This window comes from Ipomoea triloba, chromosome 5 (genome assembly GCF_003576645.1).
Source record: "Ipomoea triloba cultivar NCNSP0323 chromosome 5, ASM357664v1".
NCBI lineage: Eukaryota > Viridiplantae > Streptophyta > Magnoliopsida > Solanales > Convolvulaceae > Ipomoea > Ipomoea triloba.
This window is the reverse complement of record NC_044920.1, coordinates 3822016-3847869: the sequence shown is the minus strand read 5'-3', so window position 1 is coordinate 3847869 and position 25854 is coordinate 3822016. Positions and strand designations below refer to the sequence as shown.

Genomic DNA, 25854 nt, shown 5'->3' with positions numbered 1-25854 from the left:
TTCAAAGGGAAAGAAAACGGAAGAAGAAGATCTGTGGCGTGGTCGGAGGCGGACGGAGCTGCGACGGTGGTCGGGGCGGAAGAAGAGCGAGAGCAAACGTAGAAGGTGACCAAAACCGTCGGCTCAAAGCTCCATTAGAGCTCCGGCCGAAGGCCGGCGGTGGAAGCTGCAGTTGAGCAACAGAAAAAGGCGTTTGATTTTAGAGAGAAAAGGGAGGCAGCATTAGGGCTCTCCTTTCTCTTTTATCCAGCTCACTCTTTACTATTCCAATAACCCTCAAAAACCCTACAATGGATGCTCTAAATGATGCAAATTAAAGCTTTTGATGAAAGTGAATTGCTGATTTCAAAGCACATACAGGAGAGTTCACACAAACAAAATGTGTGAGGAAGATAAAAATTGAAACTCTATGTATTTAAACAGTAATATTTTTGTTTGATGTGATATATTATATTTAAGTAATTATTTAATTAAAAAATTAAAAAATACTCATAATTATTAGATGATGTGATATAATATACAGCAATTATTGCCTATCATCATCACTTTACTTAGATTGGGAATAAACGCACATAACAATTTATTAATTTAAGGAATATATAACTTTAATTTACTCGCTAATCCCGCTTAATTAGCATAATAATTAAGGAATTAACATCATCACTTTACTTGGATTTGGGAATAAATACACATAACAATTTATTGATTTAAGGAATTAGCATAATAATAACGCATTAAAGCTGCTGCTAATCAACCTACTAATTAACCCAATGGGATAGCTCAAGTGGCAAATGAACTCTCTTTGTGAGGAGGAATTTTGGGAGAACCCGGGTTCGATTTCCACAAGCGGACCGGACGGAGAAAGACCCCGTGAATTTACCAAAAAAAAAAATATCCCATTTTAGATGCCTTAATGGAACCAAGTTGTCTGCCTTTTTTATAAGTAAAACTCATCGTGTAATGCACCCACTACACCAAAAATGTCATTTACCAACAATTTGTAATCGCCACAAAACTATTTGTCAATACTTCTCCAACGGTAACTAAATAGTGTCTTCTCCAACGGTAACTAAATAGTGTGTTGCAAAGAATTTAGTGGTAATTTTATACAACTGTAAAAATTATTGACTACTTTTACTTTTAGCCACAGTTTTATAACTGCCATCGCGGCTATATATATTGTTAGGATCAAAAGTTTACCACTTACACTAAAAGTTATAGCTAATAGCGAAGGTGTAACTTCATTTTCTTATACTGCATGTCACACATTTTTTAGATGTTGGGTGCTGGACTTTGATCATTTATATATAGGGATGAGATCTAGTGCGAATGAAGTCCTAGGTGAAACATGCGATGATATCTGAACTGTTGATAAATCTAGATCAATGACTTAAATCAATGAATTTTTTTTTAAAAAAAATATGCGCGTCCTGGATGGAAGCTGGCAGAAGTTAAGTGTAAAAATGGCGCACCTTAAGTGTTACAAAGACGCACCTTAAGTGTTAGAATGATGCACTTTAAGTGTTAAAATAACGCACCTTAAGTGTTAAAACTGGCGCACCTTAAGTGTTAAAATGGTGCACCTTAAGTGTTAAAAGGACACACCTTAAGCTTTGAAAAGACGCACTTTAAGCTTCAGATCAAATGACGCACCTTAAGTTTCAATAATTGCGCACCTTAAGTTATCATGCAAGTGTAAAACTGATGCACTTTAAGTTTAAGTGTTAAAATGACGCACCTTAAGTATTAAAATGACGTACTTTAAGCACAGAAAATACGCACCTTAAGTTTCAACAATACACAAAATGACAAAAATGTCACTGCATTTTTTAAACATTGTTCAATCTAGACGGTTGATTTTGACGTACAAAATCAACGTCTATATATCATCCACCCTCACATTTCACCTGGATACCCCTCCGCATTTGATCTTTATATATATATATATATATATATATATATATATATATATAATTAATTAATTAATTAAGTTCATATGTGAACTTCTCCCTTTCGTGTGCACCCTGTGCATTCATTTTAGCAGTGCAATTTTGGAGAATCAACGCTCATAATGAGGTGTGTTGGGGGGTCGCGTGTGGGCGACAACTTATTATTATTATTATTATTATTATTATTATTATTATTATTATTATTATTATTATTATTTTTGTTAGGGTCCCTTTTCACCATTTCGGCTGGTTACTGCGACAGGGAGTCGTAGTGTTTAGGTCCCGTGGTTCTCCGGCTGGTCGCGACTCACCGCTAGGTCCAATGGTAGTCGACGTTCGAAGAACAGGGTGTCTGGCCGATCGTTTTGATCGGCGTCGTCGGGCTCCGCTGGTGCTGTCGCACACTCCGGCCATGCTGGGGCATTAGAGCGGCATCGCACTCCTGGAGCGTTCGACCCGACACTGGTCGGAGTAGCGTCGAGGGTGTCGGCAAGGCGGCGTGCAACACGTAGGAACACGTTCTAATGCGAACGGACGCCCAGGAGAGAAATAAGAACCATTCACGGTCGTTCACGTGTTCAAATCAACGAAGAATCAGATGCAATTTTTAAAAAACGACGCAGTGGCATGCAACTAGCTAGTTATAACGTTAGGTTCACTTAGTATTGATTCTCAGTGTACATTTTACTTGCACTTGTAATACAATTTACTTACACTTATAATACATTTTACTTGTACTTAGGTGCACTATATGAAACTGTTACTTGCACTTCGATGTTCAATTATTTATATTACGAAAATGACACCACATTTTTTTAAATCAGTGTTTTCATCCGTTAGATCTGGATACGTGGACAAACGTCATGCGTTCTGTGTTCTCCCCTAGGCACACTGTTCTCATTTAAACATGATCCTATATATATATATATATATATACATATACACATACATACATACATACTAGTTCTTTTTATGCGCAATGCACAAAAAATAGGTGCCAAATATTAATATTTTATATTAAAATTTTAAATTTATTTAGTTTTTAGATATTTAAATTATTGTAAATAATAATAATAATGTAAAATATTTTTATAAATTTTATATTTATATTTTACGAAATAATTAACATATAACTCCAATATATAATGTGTATATACTATTATTATTGAAGAAAATAAGAAAATATATGGTGAATGCATGTGCATGGTAACAATAGTGGAAAAGATAACGGAAGTTATAACGGTAGGGGTATATTTGTCTAAAATATTGTAAAGTACAACTTTTATAACATAATGTATAAAAAAAAAACTTAACGAAAAAAATAGACAAAAATGAATGGTATAACCTTCATTCACACTTATTATGTTTTTACACACACACACACACACACATATATATATAGCAAATTGTCATTTTGGTTAACTGACTATAGGGGTCCTCTTAATTGCAGTCCACGACTTTCCAAAGTGTTAATTGCATACCCTGACTATTCAATTTTTGTCAATTTTGGTCACTCCGGCCAAATTACCGGTCAAATTCACCGGAAAATTCAAAACCCTAAAATAATGATGGTATTTTAGTCATTTCACACCCCTTTTCTTCTTCTCCGGCCAACCCATCTTTTTCTCTTCTTTTCCAGCGAACCAAAATTACTTCTTCGGTAAGGGGATAGTGGATTGGACTGATTCAACTAATTGGCAACCTGGCCAACGTCCAGCTCGAAATCCGCGAGCAGCATCGTGAATCGCACTGACTCTTTCCTCTCTGACTTCGCCACCGCCACGGTCAAGATGGGCACCCTGGCTTCGTCGATCAATGTCTAGCTCGAAATCTGCGTGCAGCATCGTGAATCGCATCGGCGCTTTCCTCTTCGACTTTGCCACCACCATGGTCAAGATGGGTAACCTGGCTCCGTCGGCGGGCGTCCAGCTCGAAATCCGTGACGTTTACGGAAACGTGAATCCCACTTCTGTGGCAGCCGTGTGAGAACGTAACAAAAATAATATAAATTCCTCTTAGTACTCAGTTGAATCAGTCCAATCCACTCTCCCCTTACTGGAGAAGCAATTTTGGTTCGCCAGAAAAGAAAAAAAAAAGATGGGTTGGCCGGAGAAGAAGAAAAGGGGTGTGAAATGACTAAAATACCCTCATTATTTTAGGGTTTTGAATTTTCCGGCGAATTTGACCAGTAATTTGGCCGGAGTGACCAAAATTGACAAAAATTGAATAGTCAGGGTATGCAATTAACACTTTTGAAAAGTCGTGGACTGCAATTAAGATGACCTCTATAGTCAGTGGACCAAAATGACAATTTTCTCTCTATATATAGTATTAGTTATTAAGTGTAGCTAAATATTTTTTATTTTATTTTTCAAAATATTAGTACTGTTTTTAAGTATTGCCATATATATAATGACATAGTGTTACAATCACTATTTACAGATTTATATATACTAGGTAAACTCACTTTTATGTAATAACATTCAAACCCAACAAATCCTCAACATTATTAAGTTTTGCATTGGTAAGTGGATTTGTTAGCTGATAATGAATTCTTAATCCACACATTACAATCAACCATTCCAATAGTACCAACCAACTCCAATTCATCATATCAACTATAAGTACCATGCAACGAAGCACTTCATAATGTCGATCTCCCCATGCATGCAATATAATATAGCCCCTTCTTATATATAAAGATTGAAGAGCCAACTAATTAACATTTGAAGAAATTAAGGTTGCATGTTAAAATCCTTAATTTCAACGAACAAACATGCCAATTCCCACACTACACTATCTCTTCTTCTTCATCCTCTTCACATCATTAATGAATGAAGCAGATTCAGCTAGAAATCTTGATGACCATCATCCCAAACACGCCCTTCACCCTCACCAACAAATCTCATTCTCCATGCCACACAACATCCACACCCAAACACGCCCTAACGCCGCCCCCAATGACAATCTCCCGCCTTTCTCCAAACCCTTACTCGCCGGCGGCTATTTCCCTCCCGTCGTCGCCGGCATCCCCTACAACCCACAACCCGCCGGAGTCCGGCAACCTCCGACGCTCGACCTGGGCGGCCTCACACTGTCGTTCCCGGCCGCCGCCACCCTCCGAGAGCTCGAGCTCGGCACCGTGGTGGCGATCGACGAGGAGGTTTACTCCTCCGCCGCCGCCTCGGCGCTCGTCGGAAAAGCGGAGGGCGTGTACGTCGCCGCCAGCTCCGGGGACGGCGGCAGTCACATGATGGCGATGACGGCGAGGTTTGTGGGGAGTGGAGAGTATGAGGATGGGTTGAGGTTGTTCGGAGTGCTTAAGAATGACGCGGAAGAATCGCACTTGGCTGTGATCGGCGGCACAGGGAGGTACGATGGAGCTAATGGGTATGCCACGGTGAAGCCTCTCGACATTTCAGGGTCTACATCATCGGAGGGTGGAGACGATGGATCCTACAAAATCCTCAATTTCAATGTTTATTTAGGCTAATAATAATTAATTAACATAATCATTATATTTTTCCTCCCTATAATTATAAAGATATATATTTTTCTTCCCTTGTTAATGTAAATATTATGAACCATTTAATTTTTAATAAAGTGACAGTTTTGATTCCTCAATGGCCAATACATTAAAGACTATCACATTTGCATTACATTGTGAAGCCTGTAAGTCAATATAAGAACAATTTTGAAAACTTACATTTCTAAACCCTTAGAAGCATATTATACTGTGGATGATGAGAAAATGTTTATTTTTAATATATTAAAAGTACATTATTGTGTACTAATTTAGTATATAAATAAATAATGTATTTTTAAGAAATGAATATTCAATGTATTAAAATTGAATCTTTAATATATTAAAAATGTACCTTATGTTAATGGTCCATCTTATTCATGGTTCATGAGATCCAGAATATAATCCGGTGAAAGTAGAAAATATGAGATATCAAAAAGAAATGTTAATAAATATATACTGCCACATTGTGGAGAAAACAAAAGGGGACAAAAATCATCACCTATATTATGAACCCTTTAATTTTTCATAAAGTGACGATTTTGATTCTTCATTCATCAACGAATACCTCAAATGACTATCACTTTTGCATTAAATTGTGAAGCCCGTTATTAGCCAATATAAGAACAATTTTGTAATTTACATTTCTAAACTATTACAATCTTCATTAATTGTTCAACTTACGTATTCATTGGACTAGCATGGGTTTATGCCGTTGTACGATGGCCCATGGTCCACACAGTACTGAGTGGACCATGGTCTAATACACTACTTTTCTTTTTTGTCATTACCGTAAACTAATGGCGTATCACATTACAAATATGTATATTGTCAAATGAAACTATATATATAGTAAAATTTTGTTATAATGAAACTAGTGTGTGGAAAATAAAACTAAAAAACATAACTCGTGAAATAACTTATCTGTGAGCAATATTACTAAGAAGTATAGCTCATAAAATTACATATATGATATATCATGTGACAAAGGTTATAATTAATTTCATTAAAATTATTTCCTAAATTCAAACTATGAAGCCTTTCATCTGTCCTCAAAGATTTGGTTGTGTAATTTGTCTTTTTCTGTTTTGGTTTAACCCAAACCAACCACTAATAAAAATTTAACGCCATTAATACCTATCTGAAATCATTAAATTAAAGTATGTAGTAAGAATATGAGTACAAACACGTACTTACAAAGGCATGCACTTGTGTTTATTCAGATATTTTACATTTGACATTATCATCTATCCATTGTTTTCATGGTTTGAGTTGTTGACTTCCTCATGTAACTATTACGGAGTAATTGTGTACTGATACAAATATTTAATTTTTTCTGCCAATAATTTCACTTAAATTTATACAAAGTAAAAAATTTATATGGAGTTAATTCCAGCAAAGGTCCTTCGACTATAGTGATTTTCCACATTTAGTCCTCGTCTTTTAATTTGGACAAATTTGACACTTGACTATCAAAATCTTTCCACTATTGGTCCTTCCGTCACCTCAGCTTTATTTAGGCGTTAATGTTAGGGGTAAAATCGTCCTTTTATTCTTGGTTGTCTTCTCAGGCCATTCTAAGAGAGAAGGCGGAGGGATGAGGTGTTGGGTCTCCGAAAATGGTGGTGAACGGCGCTGCTTCCCGCCGTTGGATCGGCCGACTCCTTTTCCGGCGACCTCCCTCCCTCTCCATTCGACGTCTCTCTTTCTCTCTCTCTCTCTCTCTTGTTTGGCTGCAGACGACTGGAAATGAAGGCAGTTGCTAGGGTTATGGCTAATTAAAAATGGAGAACATGAAGCCTTTAAGAGAAGAAAAATGGCGAGATCTAAGAGAAGAAAAGTCGCCAGATCTTGTTCTCATTTGGCGGCTGGGTCGTGGAATTTGAGCCGGGAGTAGGGGATTAAACTTCTAGCGAGCAGATTCCGAGACGATTGCCTTTACGGCAAGTATGCCTTCGTCAACCCTTTTAACTCTGTATTTGAAGTTGCAACAATTCTTACTTGATTGTGTGCTGTGATTTGTCAGTGTAGGGTGGCAGCCTCACTTTTAAAGTAAAAACTTGATGACAATGAGATGCTTATGTTATTTTCCTCTGGCATGTGTGCCAAGAAATATTTTAAACTCTCTAATTTAGCTATTACATCTCTAACAAAATTTATGGTTTTTATCATATGAATGTTGTTTGCCTCAGTTCATCTCCCTAATATGACAGACACTTGATTGCAGTCCAACAGATTTATCAGTTAGTAGAATTGACTGCCAGCCTAGTGGTGAACTGCATTGCTCTTCTGAGAACACTAAGACTTTGCCCCATGAAGTCAGGATCACAAGTGAACTTCCTAACCAAGCAATTTTACAACCTTTGAATCTGACCTCTATTCTACAAGACCTAACGATATGCGAATGCATCATGCGCATTTTATGCCTTCCTTGAATTCACCTATTCGTATGATAGTTAATCCTCTCTCAAAGGAATTGGAAAGGATACACAAAGAAATAGAACAAGCAGTAAAGTCCCATGAAGATGGGGTAATGTCCAGTTTTCCTTCTTTTTGCTCTGATTATCCAGGAAACTCCAACTAGATTCAATTTAAGGCTTGGTTGATCAGTATTTATTCTCTGAATCTCTTCCTTGCTTTTCCCTTTGTATTTTAACACTATATTTCATCTTTGAACAGAAATTGCAGCAGAGATCTGATTGTGAAAAGGAAATAAAGGAAATGATTGAACGAATACGCAACAAATATGAACTTGAAGCGAATCAAAACAAAGGCATGAGAAGACAACCCAAACAATGAAATGACGATTTTACCCCTAAAATTACCGCCTAAATAACACTGAGGTGACGGAAGGACCAATGGTGGAAAGATTTTGATAGTCAAGTGTCAAATTTGTCCAAATTAAAAGACAAAGACTAAATGTGGAAAATCACTATAGTCGAAGGACCTTTGCTCGAATTAACTCAATTTATATGTATAAATACAAATATAATACATGCATGTTTCTTCCAATCTTGTGAGTATACTTAACACTCTTCAACTCAAGAGATTTTTCAGTAGGTAATTTAATTGGCCAAAACATGAAATTATGTACATGAGTTAGAAGATTGTATGTGCTTATCTCAAAGAATGACATCCTCAATCCAAATTTGGAAAGTGTATTTAGGCGGGAAAATGCTACATTATATTTTCAACACGACATTTTGTTTTTATATATTTATTATAGATTTATAGATAGATTGCCTATTATTTATGAAGCAATTATCAAAAAGATCTTTTTATCCATCCTTAGCCATTTTAAGATAGAGAGAGGAAATGTCTTTGATAGATCGAAATTTATCATTACAATTTTTTTATTTTTTATTTTTCGTCACTTTAAGATAGAGAGAGGATCTCTTCTTCTTAATCTTGGAATTAGAAGTAGTGTTTGAAACGAGATTTATCCAAATTTTCCCATTTCTTTTTTCTTTCCTCCGTTGTTTTCCTTTTTTTTTTTTTTTAAATAATTTTTACATGTCTTTCATTTGTTGGTCAAGGACTCAAGGTTGAAAATTTAGATACTTGAAAGTCAGGGATATATACTTGAGCACAAATCAATATGGATCGAATGTTAACAAATCAAAACTAATGCTATACCAATTAAGTAGAACATACGTAGTATTAGATTGGGTTTAAATGTGTATCTAAATTTACGCTACTATAATAAATATCAACAGAATGTTAACAAATCAAACTTTTACATATTTTACGAATATTCAAACATCAACCTGTATGCTAAGTCTTTTACTTACGTGCTATTGTCTACCGTTTAAAATTTTGAATCAATGAAACTTAACATAACTACCAGATATATATACCACACAAACACAACTTCTAAACTCAAACTATCTTATCTGACATGAAGCCTTGCATCTGTCCTCAAAGATTTGGTTGTGTAATTTGTCTTTTTCTGTATTGGTTTTGTTCAACAAATCAAACATCCAAAACCATATGTCTATGGAGCAGTTTCACAACTAAACAAATGCACCTGCAAACCAAATAATAGTCATCAACTCCACTTCTCATTGTGAACCATTCATCAGATCAGACTATATATATATATACTGCCAGATTCCACTCTTTCCCATCAAACAACACAAAGCATCTCTCCTCAACCAAGAAAATCTTAATCTCTCTGTTCATCACTCTACGAAAATGGCCAAGTTTTCTCTGATATGCATTTTCTTTCTAGTTTTCACCTTTGGTTGTACTCAATCAGCAAGGATCCTTGATGAAACGAGCCCGGTCACCCCCTTGCCAGCGACTATACCTGAAGAAGCTAATCCACCGGAAACAGATGACCCCGTGGTGACTCCTCCGGTGGCACCAGCTGTGGCTGCCCCGGGAGTGGTTGATCCCCCGGAAACAGATGACCCCGAGGTGGCTCCTCCCACAGCTTCAGCTGTCACCGCCCCCGCTGTTAATGTTGAGCCAGTAGGGGGCCCTCAACCCACGGAGCCGGAAGCAGTGCCTGTCGTTAGCCCGGTTGCAGCAGTGGCTCCTCCTCCCGGGGCAGCCCCCGTTGCCACCACTCCTGGTACGTCATCTGCCACGGTGGCAAATCCCACTACAGACCACCCCGCGCTCTCTTTCTTCATGCATGACATTCTTGGTGGCTCGCAACCTTCAGGCAGAGTAGTCACCGGCATTGTTGCCAATTCTAATGCCAACAACTTGCCTTTCACCCAACCTAACAATCAAATCTTCCCCATCAATGGTGGAGTACCTCTCAACACCATCAACAATGTCATTAACAACAACAATTACCCATTCCTCGTGGGCCTAAATGGTCAACAACAAACCAACACGCTCCTCCAAAACGCTGGCAACAACAATGTAGTCGATAGTGGAGACAACCAACCTTTCGTCACGGGTGGGCAGCTCCCTTCTGGTCTCAACATCCAACAACTCATGTTTGGCTCAATCACCGTCGTCGACAATCAAATAACCGAAGGGCACGAATTGGGATCAGCTGTTCTTGGAAGAGCACAAGGGTTTTACTTGGCTAGCTCTTTGGATGGCACTAGCCACACATTAGCCTTGACCGCAATGTTCCATGGTGAGCATGATCATGAACACGAACTTGGAGATACCATCAGCTTCTTTGGAGTTCACAGAACAGCTACACCGATTTCTCACCTGGCTATAATCGGCGGGACTGGCACGTATGAGACAGCTAAGGGTTATGCCACCATAGAGACTCTTCCGCATGTGGATCAGCACACAACTGATGGTGTGGAAACCATCACCCACTTCACTGTTTACATCACCCCTTGAAAGATGTTTTATTCTCGAATGTTTCTTCAATATGTTGATGTATCTCATGCCTGTAATTGAATGGTTGCCTATATGCAGTTGATGTTGTAATTTTCTTAAATTTATGTTTTCTAATTTCTAAGGAGTATGCTTCACAGTTCTTAGCCCCTTCAGATAAACATTTAAATAGAAAACTCTTTTAGGCAGAAACATTGAATTAAAATACATAAGAAAATGAAACAGAAATGCCAGTAAGATCTCCCATCTGAACACTCATGAGAAATCTATAAAAATAGTGTATAGATATGAACGTCTTTGATTAAATCTTAGATAAAAAGGCATTGAGATAAAGCAGCATACCTCATCCACATCAACCCATAAGGGAACTTAGCGAGCTTCCAAAGCTGCAAAACTCCATTTGTGTTTTACACCTGAAATGTCTCACTCACAGGCTTATTAAAATGGAATCCAAGAGTTGCACGCACGTGCCTGTAAACGCATGTAATGTAATTCGTTTCACTTCACGTCTTTTACAAACTAGAAAAGCATGCTATGGTCAGCAAACAAGAATTAAAAAGTCAAGCACTTAGGTAGACACGAATTTCTATAGCAATATTATTATTAACAATAAAACCAAGTGCAAAATTTCTCATATGCTTCACCATACAGTAGGCTGATATTTGAATTTTTCACTCTAATCTATACAGCACTCACATCTTATAGTATACTATATGCCAAAACTGCTATTTCAACATTGCATTTTACCTGCCAAAGAATGATTTAAATACAGAGGGAAAATGTAAAAAATAAACTCTCAAATGCAAAACAACTCTGCTACTAGTTCATCGAACAAGTAATTCTCTACTTCCTTACATATATTACTAATCTCGCTCTCCATTTTCAACCACTTTGTTTCCACTCCCAGTGCCTTCTCAGACAAGTCCTTGCCCACTTCCTTTTCCTCATTAACAAGCAACATCCACAGTTCTTCCTCAACCTCACTTCGTCTCAATGTTGGATGAAACATCATCTTCAAGGACTTTGAACGAACATGGATATCCGTAAATGAATTCAAAATCTCACTAAACCAAGAATTTATACGGTCAAACAAAAGCCTCCTTTCTGACTTCAACCAAGATATCTGCTTACCATATTTCTTCTCTAATGCCTCAAACAACAATGGGTTTATAGGGGATTCCAAAGAATTACATGTTTCGAAGTCCACTTCAAAATTCAGGTGGGCCTCATCTAAAACATCAACTAGGTAAGAGAAATCCCTACTTTCTTCACTGCTAAACACTCCCAGCAGTTCTTGAGAAAAGTAAAAAGATCGTTTCTCATTATTTTCAACACTTGATACAGCCATTTCAGATCCTTCAGAGTATGTTTCCTCTGAGCTGGTTTCAAGAAGCTTAAGCTGCTTTACCACACCTGGCAAAAGTAATGGAGAGCAACCATATTATATTAGACCAAGTAACAGCTCAACTAAATGAACAAAGACTGCTTTATATGATGTTAATGTATCAAATGAACAGAGAAAGGCAGTGCTCACTTACTATGTAAATCTACAACAGGACCATCATAGCATTCAGAGTTTCGAAGTTTCCGTGCCTTAAAATGTGGTTCAAGAACTGAAATTGGACTACTTTGTTTGGCTTCCTTCAAATTCATAGTAGAATTTGGGTCAATTATGGTATCTTTCAAAGAAACCAGCCTGTTTGGAGGGGATTCATTCAATGATTCCTGCATAGTAGCAGTAATAAACTATATCATAAGCTAAGATGATAGGTACATAGTAAAGGATGCCAAGATCTACAACTTTGTTTTTCAATCTAAATCCACAATAATATTATAGCTAAAGTTTATACTCCTCTGTGAAATAGAAGAATGAAAACCATACTTCAACTCATAGTTTGTGTAGAAATTGCATATTAATCGGATGTATTTGAGAACGATAAAGTAGTTATAGAATATAGACATTAAAAATCCAATTAGAAAAGTTACTAGTTAATAAATGGCACTATAAACAAAGTATCAAGAGAGCATCTAAAAGGATTAAATTGACATTCATTCTTTATCCAATACTTCAGCATCCGTTTGGGTGAAAAACACTACATAGTTAAGTATTTTACATTCATGGAAAACAATAACATCTACTATAGGAATTTGTCTAATGTAGAACTACAAAGATGGGGTAAAAGGATGATAGTAACAATTAACTAAAGAGCAAATCAACCAAAGCTTGAATCAGGGAAAATATTGTGTGGATGATCATAGTATTTGTCAGGTTCAAATATCAATGATGACAAGAAGACAAGGGCATCATTATACGATCAAAAGAAAAGCCAGACCTGTTTAAATGAAGCTTCCCAACTGTTAGAGGAAAGATCATCTCCAGTTGACAAAGAGCATGGACTTGGTTCAGAATGAAGATTTTCAAAATTCATAAAAGAAATTCCATTGCCCTTGGTGTTCGCATTAGCCATTGAACCTGCAGCATTCCTTGTGAAAGCAAGACTTTTACTCTCAGAGTTTGAAAGACCAGGATTGCATTTGTAGAATCTAGATGCACTCTTCTTCTCTGGAATAACTACTCTTCTATCTCCAAGTTCAACATAATGTTTCTGGCTTTGCTTCATGCATTTGTTTTCATTCCTAACATCATCCTTTTGCCACAAACATGAGCCATATAGAGTAGGCTCAGTTCTGGATCTGCTATTGGCATTTCCTGATATATTCATACAAATCTGTGAAGTGTTTGATCTCGGTAAAGTTCTACTATGCTCACTCTTCCAACCATCTCTGCTACTAATTTCCCTAGGATTGCTACAGCCTTTATCCACTTCAACTTCCTGAAAGTCTTTGGTTAGATTCCATTGTTCAAGCATTTGCCTCTTAGACTCTTTTGTAAAAAATAACAGATTTGAAAAGGAATATGCACTACGATCTAGGATATTGTTGTTTAAGGAACTTGAAGATGAGGGGCTTAATGCCGCTGGCTGAGTAACTGGTCCCAATTGCACTGGTTTGGTTTTAGGATCGCCAACATGATAGTGCCTTGCATATTGGAGTCTTCTACTCGGAGTTCCAAAGGGAACTCTAAAACTCTGTTTGGGAGGTTCCATGTCACTTTTAGGATAATGTACAGAACTAGGTCCTAGTACAGTAGTCCTAGTAGATGGATGATATGTGTAATCCTTCAACTCAAAGTGGGATTTCAGTTTGCTCAACTGGCCTGTCTCAAAATCACCAATGGAACCCACAACAGAACCTGTTTCTAATTCCTGAAGTGAACTCAAAATATTCCCTTCAGACATTATATCTGACTTCTTGCATATTTCATTGTTTCTATATTTTGAAGCACTGGATGACTTACAGACAGCTGAATGTCCGAGACAGTATTCTGATGGAAAATTCCGGACATCAAGCAGCTTATTTTCCTCTTGAACATATCTTGGTAAATTATCTTCAAAAGCATCTTTAATTGCTTTGCGCTTCTTAGTATTCATACTAGAAGAGTGGCCTACAGAAAATGAGCTTTTCTCCCGCAAAACTATAGAAGCTGATTTTCGGAGATAAGTTTCTGAGAGTATTCTTCTTTGTTTATAGACAGGCTGTGGAGGTAGCGGCTCATCAAGACCCATCAGCCTTGCAATAACACTTGGAGAATGTCTATTAGATTCCATCTTTCAATAACTATTCGGCTTTGCTGCTTGTATCAGGCACTGCATAGACAGGAAGACGAGTTTAGGTTTTGCAAATCAAAGATTTATATGTAGGAGCAAAATTGCCAAAATAGAAGGCAATCCAAGTATTTAAAAGAACTTCCAGTTGAAGATATCCCACATGCCGGAAAAGAAGAAGTTGTTATTCATCACAGGAGACACATCCAATTAACGACATCTACTACCTTCTGGCCACTCACACTTGGAATAGGCAAAAGAATCTTAACAATATAAGCACATTCTTTATTATATTAAGAATAAAAGAGGCAGTTAAGACGTAGTTCAGCACATCAGAACCAATCTATCTACGTCAAACACCCCCCCCCCCCCCCCCCCCCCCCCCCCCCCCCCCCCCCCCCCCCCCCCCCCCCCCCCCCCCCCCCCCCCCCCCCCCCCCCCCCCCCCCCNCCCCCCCTCCTCCTCCTCCAACACATCAATCATTGTCATTGCTAAGAACAGAACTGGTTAGTACTCACTTTACATCATGCTAATCTATCATAATGTGATAGGTCAGATAAATGAAGGACAACACATGAATGTATATACACAGTAAACAAAATTCACATCTAAACAATAAAGTGAGGGTGCTGTATAGGATCTCCCCTCCATGGTTTTTAAGTGACAGTAAATCATCCAAATCAACTTTATATAAAGCTTAAAGTTATTAAGAATAGAGGAATATTATTATCTTGAAATTTTTATTTATAAAAATAAATATCAACTAAGATGCAGAGGATACCTGGGCTTCACTTGAGCTGAAGAACTTAGCATAGTAAAACATGAAATTTAAAAAAAATTGAGGAAACAGACACAAAGTCAAATACCTTGACAGCAAAAGCTAAAAGCAAAACAAAGCAGACCATAGATGATAGATATTAGCACAATCACAATCAATAAAGCCTTCATTCCACCAACAGTGTAAAAGTTTGCAAAATAGTCATCATAGAGAACAATTAACAATTATAGCAGCTCAAAAAAAGAAAAAAACAGAATCATTCCATTTCCATCCCCACAAACAACTAACACAAAGCATACTAATAACATAATAAATGCTCATTCATTTCACACAAGCATACTGCATGCAATTGCACTCAAGATCCAAAAGGGCAACATAATAATTAACCCTCCATCATACCCAAAACCCAAATATTCAACAACACATAGGGGTTAGCTTTGTGAGCACTCCTACAAGAATAACAACTGATAGGTTGTGAGCTCGAGCTGCCATCATAATATATGAGAGATCCTCCTTCACCAGGTCTCCAAACATTCCAAATAAAAAGAAACTAAACCATAATTCAATACAAACTCAAAGAAAACGAAGACCCAGAAAATAACAATGATGTCTGACCTTTTCCTAAGATCCTCAAGCTCTTCCTCAGCTGGAAATCATCAACAAAAACTATCGCAAAGAAAAATCGATCCCAAATTCAGGTTCCAGCAATAAAACAACAAAAACCCAAGAAATTATGAGCAGAAAAGATTCCAACTTCGAAGATATCTCAAGAAGATTCCCAAGGAAATCTCGCGCCGATATAATATGCGTGCGGCGCAGTCAAGAAACCGATGAAAATGTAGAGAGAGAGAGAGAGAGAGAGAGAGAGAGAATACTACAGTAAGTAGGGAAGATGGAAGAAGAAGGAGAACTAGGCATAATCAACCGGATCACGTAAATAATTATATTTTTTTAATCTCAATAATTATTGAATATTTTGGTAATTATTATTCATTAATATTTAATCACCCCCCCCCCCCAATTTGTTTTTATTCGTTAGGGTTTATTTTGAAAATCGGGTGTACGCGCCGACCGACATCAATGTGGTCAGCGGGAAGTTTGCGCCAAATTTTAGAGTGATGCGTGCTGTGTGAAATAACTATATTACCCACACCTGTGAAGAAAGTGTCTACAAAGGATTGTGTTGACTTGTTAGTTGAAGGAGAATATGGGAAGTAGAATTAATAAGTGATTAGAGCAATGGAGATGGGGATGGATTGTGGGAATCGGTCTAACTCTAACATGGTTTTGTCTTTGGAGGTTTAGTACAATTATTTCCATTTTAGAGTTCATTTTTAATTAATGATTTGTTTTCGTATTAGTGCCTTATAAGTTGTTTTAGTGGGGTTTGAAAAAAAAAATTGACGGACCAGATGCTTAGAGTACATTTGATTAATGTTGACGGTAATAATGTTTACTGAATATATATTTTATTTATTATTCAACAACAATAATTGTATTGCTATGATTTGTGTACAACAAACAAAGTGTGTCTCCCTCTTGCTACACGGGGTCAGCCTTTATATTATAAACTTGTAACAGTTATAAAAATGATAACAATGACTTCCTAATAAGTGACGTTGTCATTCATAATTCTTATTTTAGATGAGGCGGTGCTCTTAATCCGTGGATTTTTGTAATCGTTCCACATGTTTTTTGCTTTAACTGTTGTTTAATTGCTTTGATGGGTTAAGAGCATAACAAAATCAACTAGAGAATAATAATAGCGTGAGCGAGAGATGAGATAGCAATGAGAGGTACATGTGGAACATATTAGGGAACAAAATATGACGGTAACTTTTCTTGCTTTGAATTTTTTTTCAATCAACATGGTTGAGGATTTTCAGGTGTGGAATGAGCCGCCTTCCTCTATCCAAAGGATCTTGTCCGAGGATTGCATGGGCATCAATTGGCCTAGGTGGGTTCCGATTTGTATAGGATATAAGTGTTATTTGCTTTCACACCCTCCTCCTACAATTTGTTTTAATGGTAATGTTAGAAATAAGATACAAAATAATTTTTCTTAAACTTTTACAAAAATAGCAATTAAGCAAACGAGCTAAAACAACACAAATTTAACACTTAAATTCTTTTTTGAGTGTAATCCAAAATTTTTATTACCGAAAATAGTGACTAATCTCCTTGTTGAATTGTAGGTTCCCCTAGTGATTTCAGGTTGTTCCATACTTACAGCCAAGAATTGAACCATTGACGTTTGGTTAAGAATGGATGAGTCACTTCCACTCAACCACACCCCAGATTATTTAACACTTAAATTCAACAAATAGTGCAATTTTGGTAATTTTAACAAGTCAACTCCCAATTAACTCCCAATTTTGGGGTGTCCAAAGAAACCCGTTACCACTACCTAAATGTGTGTGCTGAGTAAACTCCACATTGTGATCCTAACCGACAAAGGACCACAAGAAAGTAAATCAACCTAAGCTGTTCATAGCTAACCGCCTTAAACTAAAAAGACTAAAATTCAAACTCATGACCTTTGTGGTTACAAGTGTGTACCCTTAACCATCTTGACTAGTGTTGAAATGCTATGAATAAAAACATTATTATTGACTCGCTCCAACTTTGAGTTTATGTTAAGATGTTAAAAGGTTCAACACCTAAAGTTATATTTATTTAAAAAAAAAATAAAAAATAACCCCACACACACGACTATGGCATGCATCTTCGTCAGGCCATTGTTGCTTGTTTGTAGAAAAAACACAGCACAACCTAGGAATGAAGCACCACATGGGAATGCCCGGCCAAAACCTTAGCAACCCAATTTTGTGAATATTCACATGAATGACATGATGCAATTTAATACTCCCTAATTCCCTATGTAAGTTGTGACGTATACAACTCTTACTTTGAAAAAGTAGTACTTGGGAATTTTGGTGTGTTGTTTCTTCTTCTTCTTCTTCTTTTTTTTTTTTTGGAATTGAATGGATGGAAATTTATTGTTTCTTCTTTCTTCTTTTTTTTTTTTTTTTTTTTTGGAATTGAATGGATGGAAATTTATTGTTTCTTCTTTCTTCTTTTTTTTTTTTTTCTTTTTTGGAATTGAATGGATGGAAATTTAAGGTATTATTATTATTATTATTATTATTATTATTATTATTATTAGTTTTTTTGAGTACATTATTAGTTGTACACGTTAATAATGTTAACGTACAAGCAATAATCTAATTTTTTTTTTTTTTTGATAAAGGAGGAGGGGGACACCCGCACAAGACTCAAGCTTCCGAGGTCCTAACGACCCTTCGACAATAAACAACCCCTAATTTCTCGTTCTCGACCATGTCTCCCAGCCCACAGGGCGTATTGATACACATAGTAATGCCTCGCGGTTGCGTTCGTGCCTGCTTTGCAAGCTTGTCAGCCACTTGGTTCTGTTCTCTAAAGACATGTCGGTAGGTGATGTTGTTGAAATTTCTCGCCCTCCCAAGACACCGAGAAATGATATTGTTAGGAAGGTTCGGCCCCCTATGGCCGCCTCTCATGGAGTCTATGGTAGTCTTTGAATCACTTTCGACAATCAGGTTCCCAACACCGTCATTTAGAGCCACTTGAATACCCTGGAGAACACCCCATTCCTCCGCCTCTGCACTCGAACATCGGCCAATATTAAACATAAACCCGGCAATCCAATTTCCACCGCAATCCCGAAGCACCCCACCACACGTCGCTTGGCCGGTGGATCTGTCACAGCTTCCAGCAAGTGGTTTGTTCCATTGGACTTGCATATCAACAGGACGTCCATTGCTCGGTCCCGGTCTGGTAGGCTTGGCAAAAGCACTAGCAATCTCCTAATTATGAACGAGACATTAGGAACAATATGAGTTTATTTCTAAACAGCATTAAGTTCGTGTGTATGTTGAAAGTTATTTACGGTTATGGCTCTTTTTGTCCTTTAAGTTGCCCTTTAATCAATTTTTGTTTAAAAGGTTTAAAAAAAAAAAAGTTGAAGATACTCACATTTAAATTTACGGGAAGGTTTACAATGTTATTCATAAAAATGTAATTATAAACACAAAAAATTAAATTTTTTATATATTAAATTTAAAGTCAAGTTACATTAAGTATCAATGTTGGTACAAACTCTATTCACTAATTCTTTAATTAGATGTCTTAAACGCTCTACTGAAAGGTCTCCCAAACTCAAATGACTTTTATCTTCAATAAAGAGTTTACATGTATAGCTTCTTCAAAGGACAGTTGGTTTAGCATGCTTGGTCTTCACAAAAAGACCGAATATATGGACTTCCTCACAGAAGGGTCATGACTGGATATATAGACTTCATTTTCACAATAGGGTAGTATTTATGGGCTTGGTCTTCACGAAATGACCGGATATATGGGCTTGATTGCATAGAAGAACGGCCATATCTATGGGGTTTGGTCTCAAACATTAGGCCAACCCAAATTTAAATGCTCAAAATATAACTTTAAGCATCTCCCAATACGTTTTAGAGATAATTTATTATGATCTTTGAATAAGATTTTTCAAGGTGTATTCTCTACAAATGAGAGCTCCAATATATATTGGTAGGATAGATGTGAATACTTCTAATAGCTCTTTTGATATTATATAATTAAAAAATTAGATAATATTAAAATATCTAAAGCGTATCAAGACATAATTATGTCTAGATTTGATGATTTTTCATTCAATCCATTATTAGAATTTCTCCCCAACTAGTGTTTTACTTGTGTGATGATAACATATTCCCTGGTAAAAGTGATAACTGATATGATCCATCCATTTGAGTAGATCAACAGTTGAGAGTTAGTAAAAATAAATTTTAAAAAAGGCCTAGGTTAATTTTATAAATATTGCAATAAGGAATATGAATTTGTTTCATATAAGGAATATGCATGTCTCATATAATATATAAGGAATAAGAGTGGAGCAGATTGGGTCAGTCGTATTGTATAAGGATAGATCAGATGCCTATAAATACATGGTTGTATCCTTCGGTGCTGTATCACTATCACTATCATCATCACAATTAATAAAGGAATGGTTTCACTTACTTCTATGGATGTAGGCACATTGTTGAACCAAGTAAAATCATGTCTTCCTTACTTTCTACCATTATTATTGTTTCTTGTCTTGTTAATCTCAACAGTGCGTATTTTGATCATGTGGAGCACCGGAGCTGGTGATAGCAATAACGAGCTGTGGAAGTGGCGAAGTGGTGACAACGAGCTCTACTACTAGTTACTAGGAAATTTGTTCCTCTGCAGAAGCTCCAAACAATGTTCGAACTTTAAAGTTTCTTTAAGCTTCTGCTACCTGCGAATCAGGCAACCAAACAACTCGCTCTAGTGTTGCAACAGCTATGGGCTGAGGGATTGAGGTTCGAATGTGCGAATTTGGTTGGCTTCCTTTCCTTTCTCGCTTGTTGCAGCTTCCAAACTTAAGTTTTGTTAATTTGGTTTATTTCGCTCAGAACTACATCGTTTTGGGCGAAAGAACCCGTTTTTTAAAAGAGAAATAAATCAGCTACTAGTTGGCCGGCCATGTAAAACCCGCCTACCAAGGAAATCTCATTGGCCTAGGGGCGCGTAAGGTCTATATGTTGCCTAGACAGCCCACCTAGGCCCATTTTTACAACACTGAATATAACTAATTTTTTTAATTAAAAAAAAAAAAGACCTAATCCAACTTACAAGTTTATGAGTTGACATAAAAATTGATTAACAATTGCATATCACAATCCACATTACATTTGAGGAATTGAGGTGACAGATAACCTAACTATATTTTCTACAAGAAACTAAACATAGGAGATGGGGGATGGATTCATAATTATATATATTATATACGGAGTAATGTTTTTTTTTTTTGAATTTTTCCATTGTAATTACTTGTGGGAACAAATTTGATTTTAACACATATTATTTATAACACGGGGTATTCTGTAATAAAGTGTTTAATGCTGTACATTATGAGTTTACTATTCTTTTTATGGATTGTTTAATTTTATAGTATCAAATTAAATGAAATTGATTTTGAATTGATAGTTCCGTTGGATACAATTACCTATATTATACTTTGATTTACGAAAAAGCTCGCAATCACTACTTAAAAATGTATTCTAGTTAAAGAGTGTCTTGTGATTCTAGTTAACATGGACTGCAAAATGGTAAACTAGCGTAGGTTACACGTAGTTGACCGGCTCAAACTAAGAATGTCAATAAGCAACTCTCATAGGGAATCCGCATTGTGACTCTAGCTAGCTAACAAATGATCACAATAAGATAAACTAACTTAGTTTGTTCATGACTACCACTCAAATAAAAAAGACCAGGGGGTGTTTGGTTGAATGAAAAATCTTTTCCATGAAGTGGAGGAAAATGTGTTTTTCCGTTGTTTGGTTGGATGGAAAATGTTTTCAATTGGAACTTGAGTTCCCAAAAGTGAAGGAAAACTAATTCTGAGTTAGAAGTTGTATATTTTGTTTTCCAAGAGGTTTGGGAAGAAAGTATTGAGCAATTGGACAATTTTACTCTCATCAAAATAATATAATTTATTATCATTACTATTAATTGTTAATGGCATATTGGTTTTTATATTCATAATCCTTTACCATTCCAAATCCAACCAAACAATGAAATTCATATTCTCAGTAATTTCTTTTCCACCAACCAAACAATAGAATATATTCCTGGTAATTTGTTTACCTGGAATTTGAATTCTATTTCCTTCGAATAATTTCCAGCAAACCAAACGGACTGCAATAGATAGATCCAATAGGAATAAAACTTGAAACCAGCCAACTGTTCGACTAACTCGGTTGGAGTTATCCCTATGTATATTATATTTGGTTGTACTAAATGTTGTTTGCACGAGTGTTGACAATATGTATGTGATAAAATAAAAATCATACATAGTTATATATATATGATTTGATGATACTACTGTACTGATACCGATGGCAATTGAAACTGTAACAAATCTCTCCTTTTTATATTACTGACAAACCATATAATATATATATACATGCAATATTGTAAACTCTCATGATCTAAAATAATTCCATAAATATGGATCTACAATGGTACCTAGGTGGACCTATAATACAATCATAAGTCATAACCTATCATTGTATTCAATAATTATATTACGGAACTAGATGCATAGTCTGGTATATTATACCATGGACTAAGATACATTTTACATTGTAGATCTTGATCCAAAATGACATTCAGATTATGTACGTTCAATTAGCAAATTATGTATATGCATGTAAATAAATTGAAAGTATATAATATGTTAATTAATTATAATAGGTACATAATTTATTTACATAATATGTTAACTGCATAAACATAATTTGAATGTTGTTTTAAATTATACTTCACAATGCAAGGTGGACCTACTCCATAGTATAACAATTGACAATTTTACCGGTGTTACATGTATCCAAGACATCCCTTTTCCTTTATGAAACTTAATTTTTTTCATCTTAAATTTATTTTTTTCTTTTTGCACATATAAAATTAATATATATATATAAAATATTATTAAAAGGTTTAATTGAAATCTTATAAATGACACTTATATTATTTTTTTAAATTTAATGTAATGTTTATGTATATTAAATTTTATTTTTATGGACATGCTACAGAGTAAATAGAATATATATTATGTACGTGCAATTTAGTGTTTATGTACATTAATGTTAATCATTATGAACATAGTAAATGATTAATGTCATTAAACATGATGCGCATGTAATGTAATGTTATGTACATTAAGTTTTGTTGTTATGAACGTATATAATGAACATTATGAACCTACTATAGAGTGAATGAAAATACATATGATGTACATGCATTTTAGTGTTTATGTGCCCTAAGGTTTATAATTATGAACATATAGAAGTATAGAACAAATATTATATAAACATAATATAGGGTGTGTGCTACTCCCTCCGTCCCATTTTTTGTGTCTGGTTCGGTTAACGAAGCTAGACTGAAGTTATTTTTAATCCAATTTTTTATAATATTAAGTTTAGTATTAGTATACAAATGGATATGAACCCGACTATATTTTTATAATATTAAGTTTAGTATTAGAATATTAATTGCATGACCGAGGTTCGGTTTTATATATTTAGAAACTACATGTTTCATTTTCTTTTCTCTTCATTGTGTATTCATTCTTATCCAGACAGACAACAATGGACTGTAGTAGAAGCTAAGAATGAGATTAATTAATTATATAAATGTCTACTCTACTATATGTACTGCTTATATACTATATACTGTTTATTTTAAATTTGTATTCTTTATTATATTGTTCAATTTTAATGTGTAATAATACCTTTGTATGATTTAAAATGTCTACAACAATGCATTTGCTATTTTTGGATTGGAATTTGGACTTCGTTAGTTTATATTTTTAAAATTTTTATTTTTTGTTGTTTTTTTTTTTTTTTTTTTTTTTTTTTAAACATTGTACTAAAATAACACTTTGACTAGAAGTTGATCACAGATGGGGATTCCCCGTCCCTACCCCTCCCCGTCCCGTTGCCATTCCTAGCATGTAGTGCGACGTTTATGTCCATTAAACTTGTTTTTATGAACATATAGAAGGAGCATTATGAACATACTACTAAGTGAATTGAAATAAATATGATGTACATGCATTTAATGTTTATGTACATTAATTAAGATTTAAGTTTACTGACTCTGTTACAATGTAGTATTTGTTCATACATACTGAAGCACAAAGACACAGCAACGCCTCCATTGAGCCTCGAATCCACCCCTTCCACATGAGCGTGCAACCAGATGCCACTAGACCAAAGGTCATTGGCTTGTATTTGATTGTTATGTTGACTCAATCTTTATTAACTAAGTGTGAAGTATGAAGTCCACCAATTCATTGGTAACTAATAAAAATAAAGAAGTTTCCTTATACATAATGCCGAGTGGACATCTATTGTATTGATAGTGAAAGACGATTTCTAAAATTAATTTTGCTTCGTTGATTGTATTGCTAATGCTATCACTCTCTTCTTGGATAGTGTTATTTTTTTAAGGAAAAACTTAATTCATTATATCAGAAGCTAGACAATCAACCAAGAAAACATGGAGTGTCAAATCATTCCTCGCAACCTGACTCAGAATTGGCCTCCCTAGCAACACTATGAGCGGCGCAATTATTCGCAGATAGTGTTTTTAAAAATCCATTTTGATTAGTTGATAATAAAATTATATGATACTCCATAGTTTAGTATTGTTGGATAATTAGTAATTATTATTATTATTATTATTATTATTATTATTATTATTATTATTAATTCAACATTTACAAAGCAAATAACAACAACCCAGTGGGGTAGCTCAAGTGGCAAGTGAGCTCTCTTTGTGGGGAGGAATTTTGGGAGAACTCGGGTTCAATTCCTGTGCCTGTGCCTCCTGGAGCGAACGTGGGTGGGGGAGGAATTTTGGGAGAACTCGGGTTCAATTCCTGTGCCTGTGCCTCCTGGAGCGAACGTGGGTGGACCCCGATCTGTTTCCATTAAACGGACGGAGAGAAATATCTGGTAAATTTACCAAAAAAAAAGCAAATAACAACCATTTTATTAATTAATCATTAAAAATATTTTTTATCATTTTCTATTACAAATTTAAAGGTACTTTTCTATTATTTACTTATTTCAGAACCACTATTGGTTAAACTATATATAGTATGTAATGATTAATGAATATTGATTATATTTTGAAATTACGTTTTAAAAATGGTTATTATTTATTTAACAATTAATTTTGAATATAACATTTATTATTTATCTGCCACTTTATTTATATATTATCACGAATTTAAAATTTGATATTTTGTTTAAAATTAAATTAAACTTTTATTAGTTTATATCATATTATAAATTAAAATAGCAAGACATTTTTGTATGATTTTTTTTTGGGCGAATCTGTCCCAGCAACCTAAGAAGACTAGTTACCACACTTTATGAGTAATAGCACCAAACGCATAGTTTGCTGGTGGAACCTCCATGATAGTGTTCCTCCAATCCCCAGCTTGGCCGTATGAATATATAATCTTATGTTTCATATCACAATCAATAATAGTTTAAGAAGTAATTTTAAAAAAAATTCAATGAAATCTAAAGTAATTAAAAACACAATTGAATTCTTCACTAGTACAAAAAGGCACATAAGCTACATCCATATAAGTGGTAATTCAATTAATTTGACCAAAAAATCTTTGAGAAGATCATAATAATATTTTTTTTTAGTATTATTGACTCTGCTACACTTTCTCAACCTGTTTAAGCACAAAGAGTCAATGATCACACTAAGATTCGAACATGTGACCTCCCATTTGGGAGAGACATAGTTATGCTGTTTTTTTAATTTGACAAAATAATATTTATTTAATTAATCATAGTATATTATATTTATAGTAAATTAATTATAAATGTATTCGAGTATCGCATAAGTAATTTTAGCATGAAAAGAAAAAAGAAAAAGCACTTTTACAACCAAGTAAAACCTTTATATATATATATATATATTCTCCATTTTTATGTCCAAAATAAGTTAAGCATCACG

General features: G+C 35.3%; 3 protein-coding genes across 4 annotated transcripts; 2 read left to right on the top strand and 1 right to left on the bottom strand.

Moving 5' to 3' along the window:
- Positions 1–4779: 4779 nt before the first annotated feature.
- On the top strand, positions 4780–7073 carry LOC116019693 (dirigent protein 25-like). The gene is made up of 2 exons (XM_031259985.1): positions 4780–5427; positions 7044–7073. Exons 1-2 carry the CDS (start codon positions 4780–4782, stop codon positions 7071–7073), a joined length of 678 nt encoding a protein of 225 aa, XP_031115845.1.
- Positions 7074–9490: 2417 nt separating this feature from the next.
- LOC116019485 (dirigent protein 24-like) lies at positions 9491–10961 on the top strand. The gene has a single exon (XM_031259704.1). It carries the CDS (start codon positions 9667–9669, stop codon positions 10786–10788), a length of 1122 nt encoding a protein of 373 aa, XP_031115564.1. The 5' UTR covers positions 9491–9666; the 3' UTR covers positions 10789–10961.
- Positions 10962–11358: 397 nt separating this feature from the next.
- On the bottom strand, positions 11359–16128 carry LOC116020604. Of its 2 annotated transcripts, none has more exons than XM_031261072.1 (4): positions 15844–16128; positions 13119–14492; positions 12324–12510; positions 11359–12198 (listed from the first exon to the last, which is right to left on the bottom strand). In XM_031261072.1, the coding sequence occupies exons 2-4, from the start codon at positions 14451–14453 to the stop codon at positions 11582–11584; spliced, it is 2139 nt and encodes a 712-aa protein (XP_031116932.1). In that variant the 5' UTR covers positions 14454–14492; positions 15844–16128; the 3' UTR covers positions 11359–11581. The 2 variants fall into 2 exon arrangements, with proteins under 2 accessions (XP_031116932.1, XP_031116933.1); XM_031261073.1 differs by lacking the exon at positions 15844–16128 and adding an exon at positions 15232–15580.
- Positions 16129–25854: the final 9726 nt, after the last annotated feature.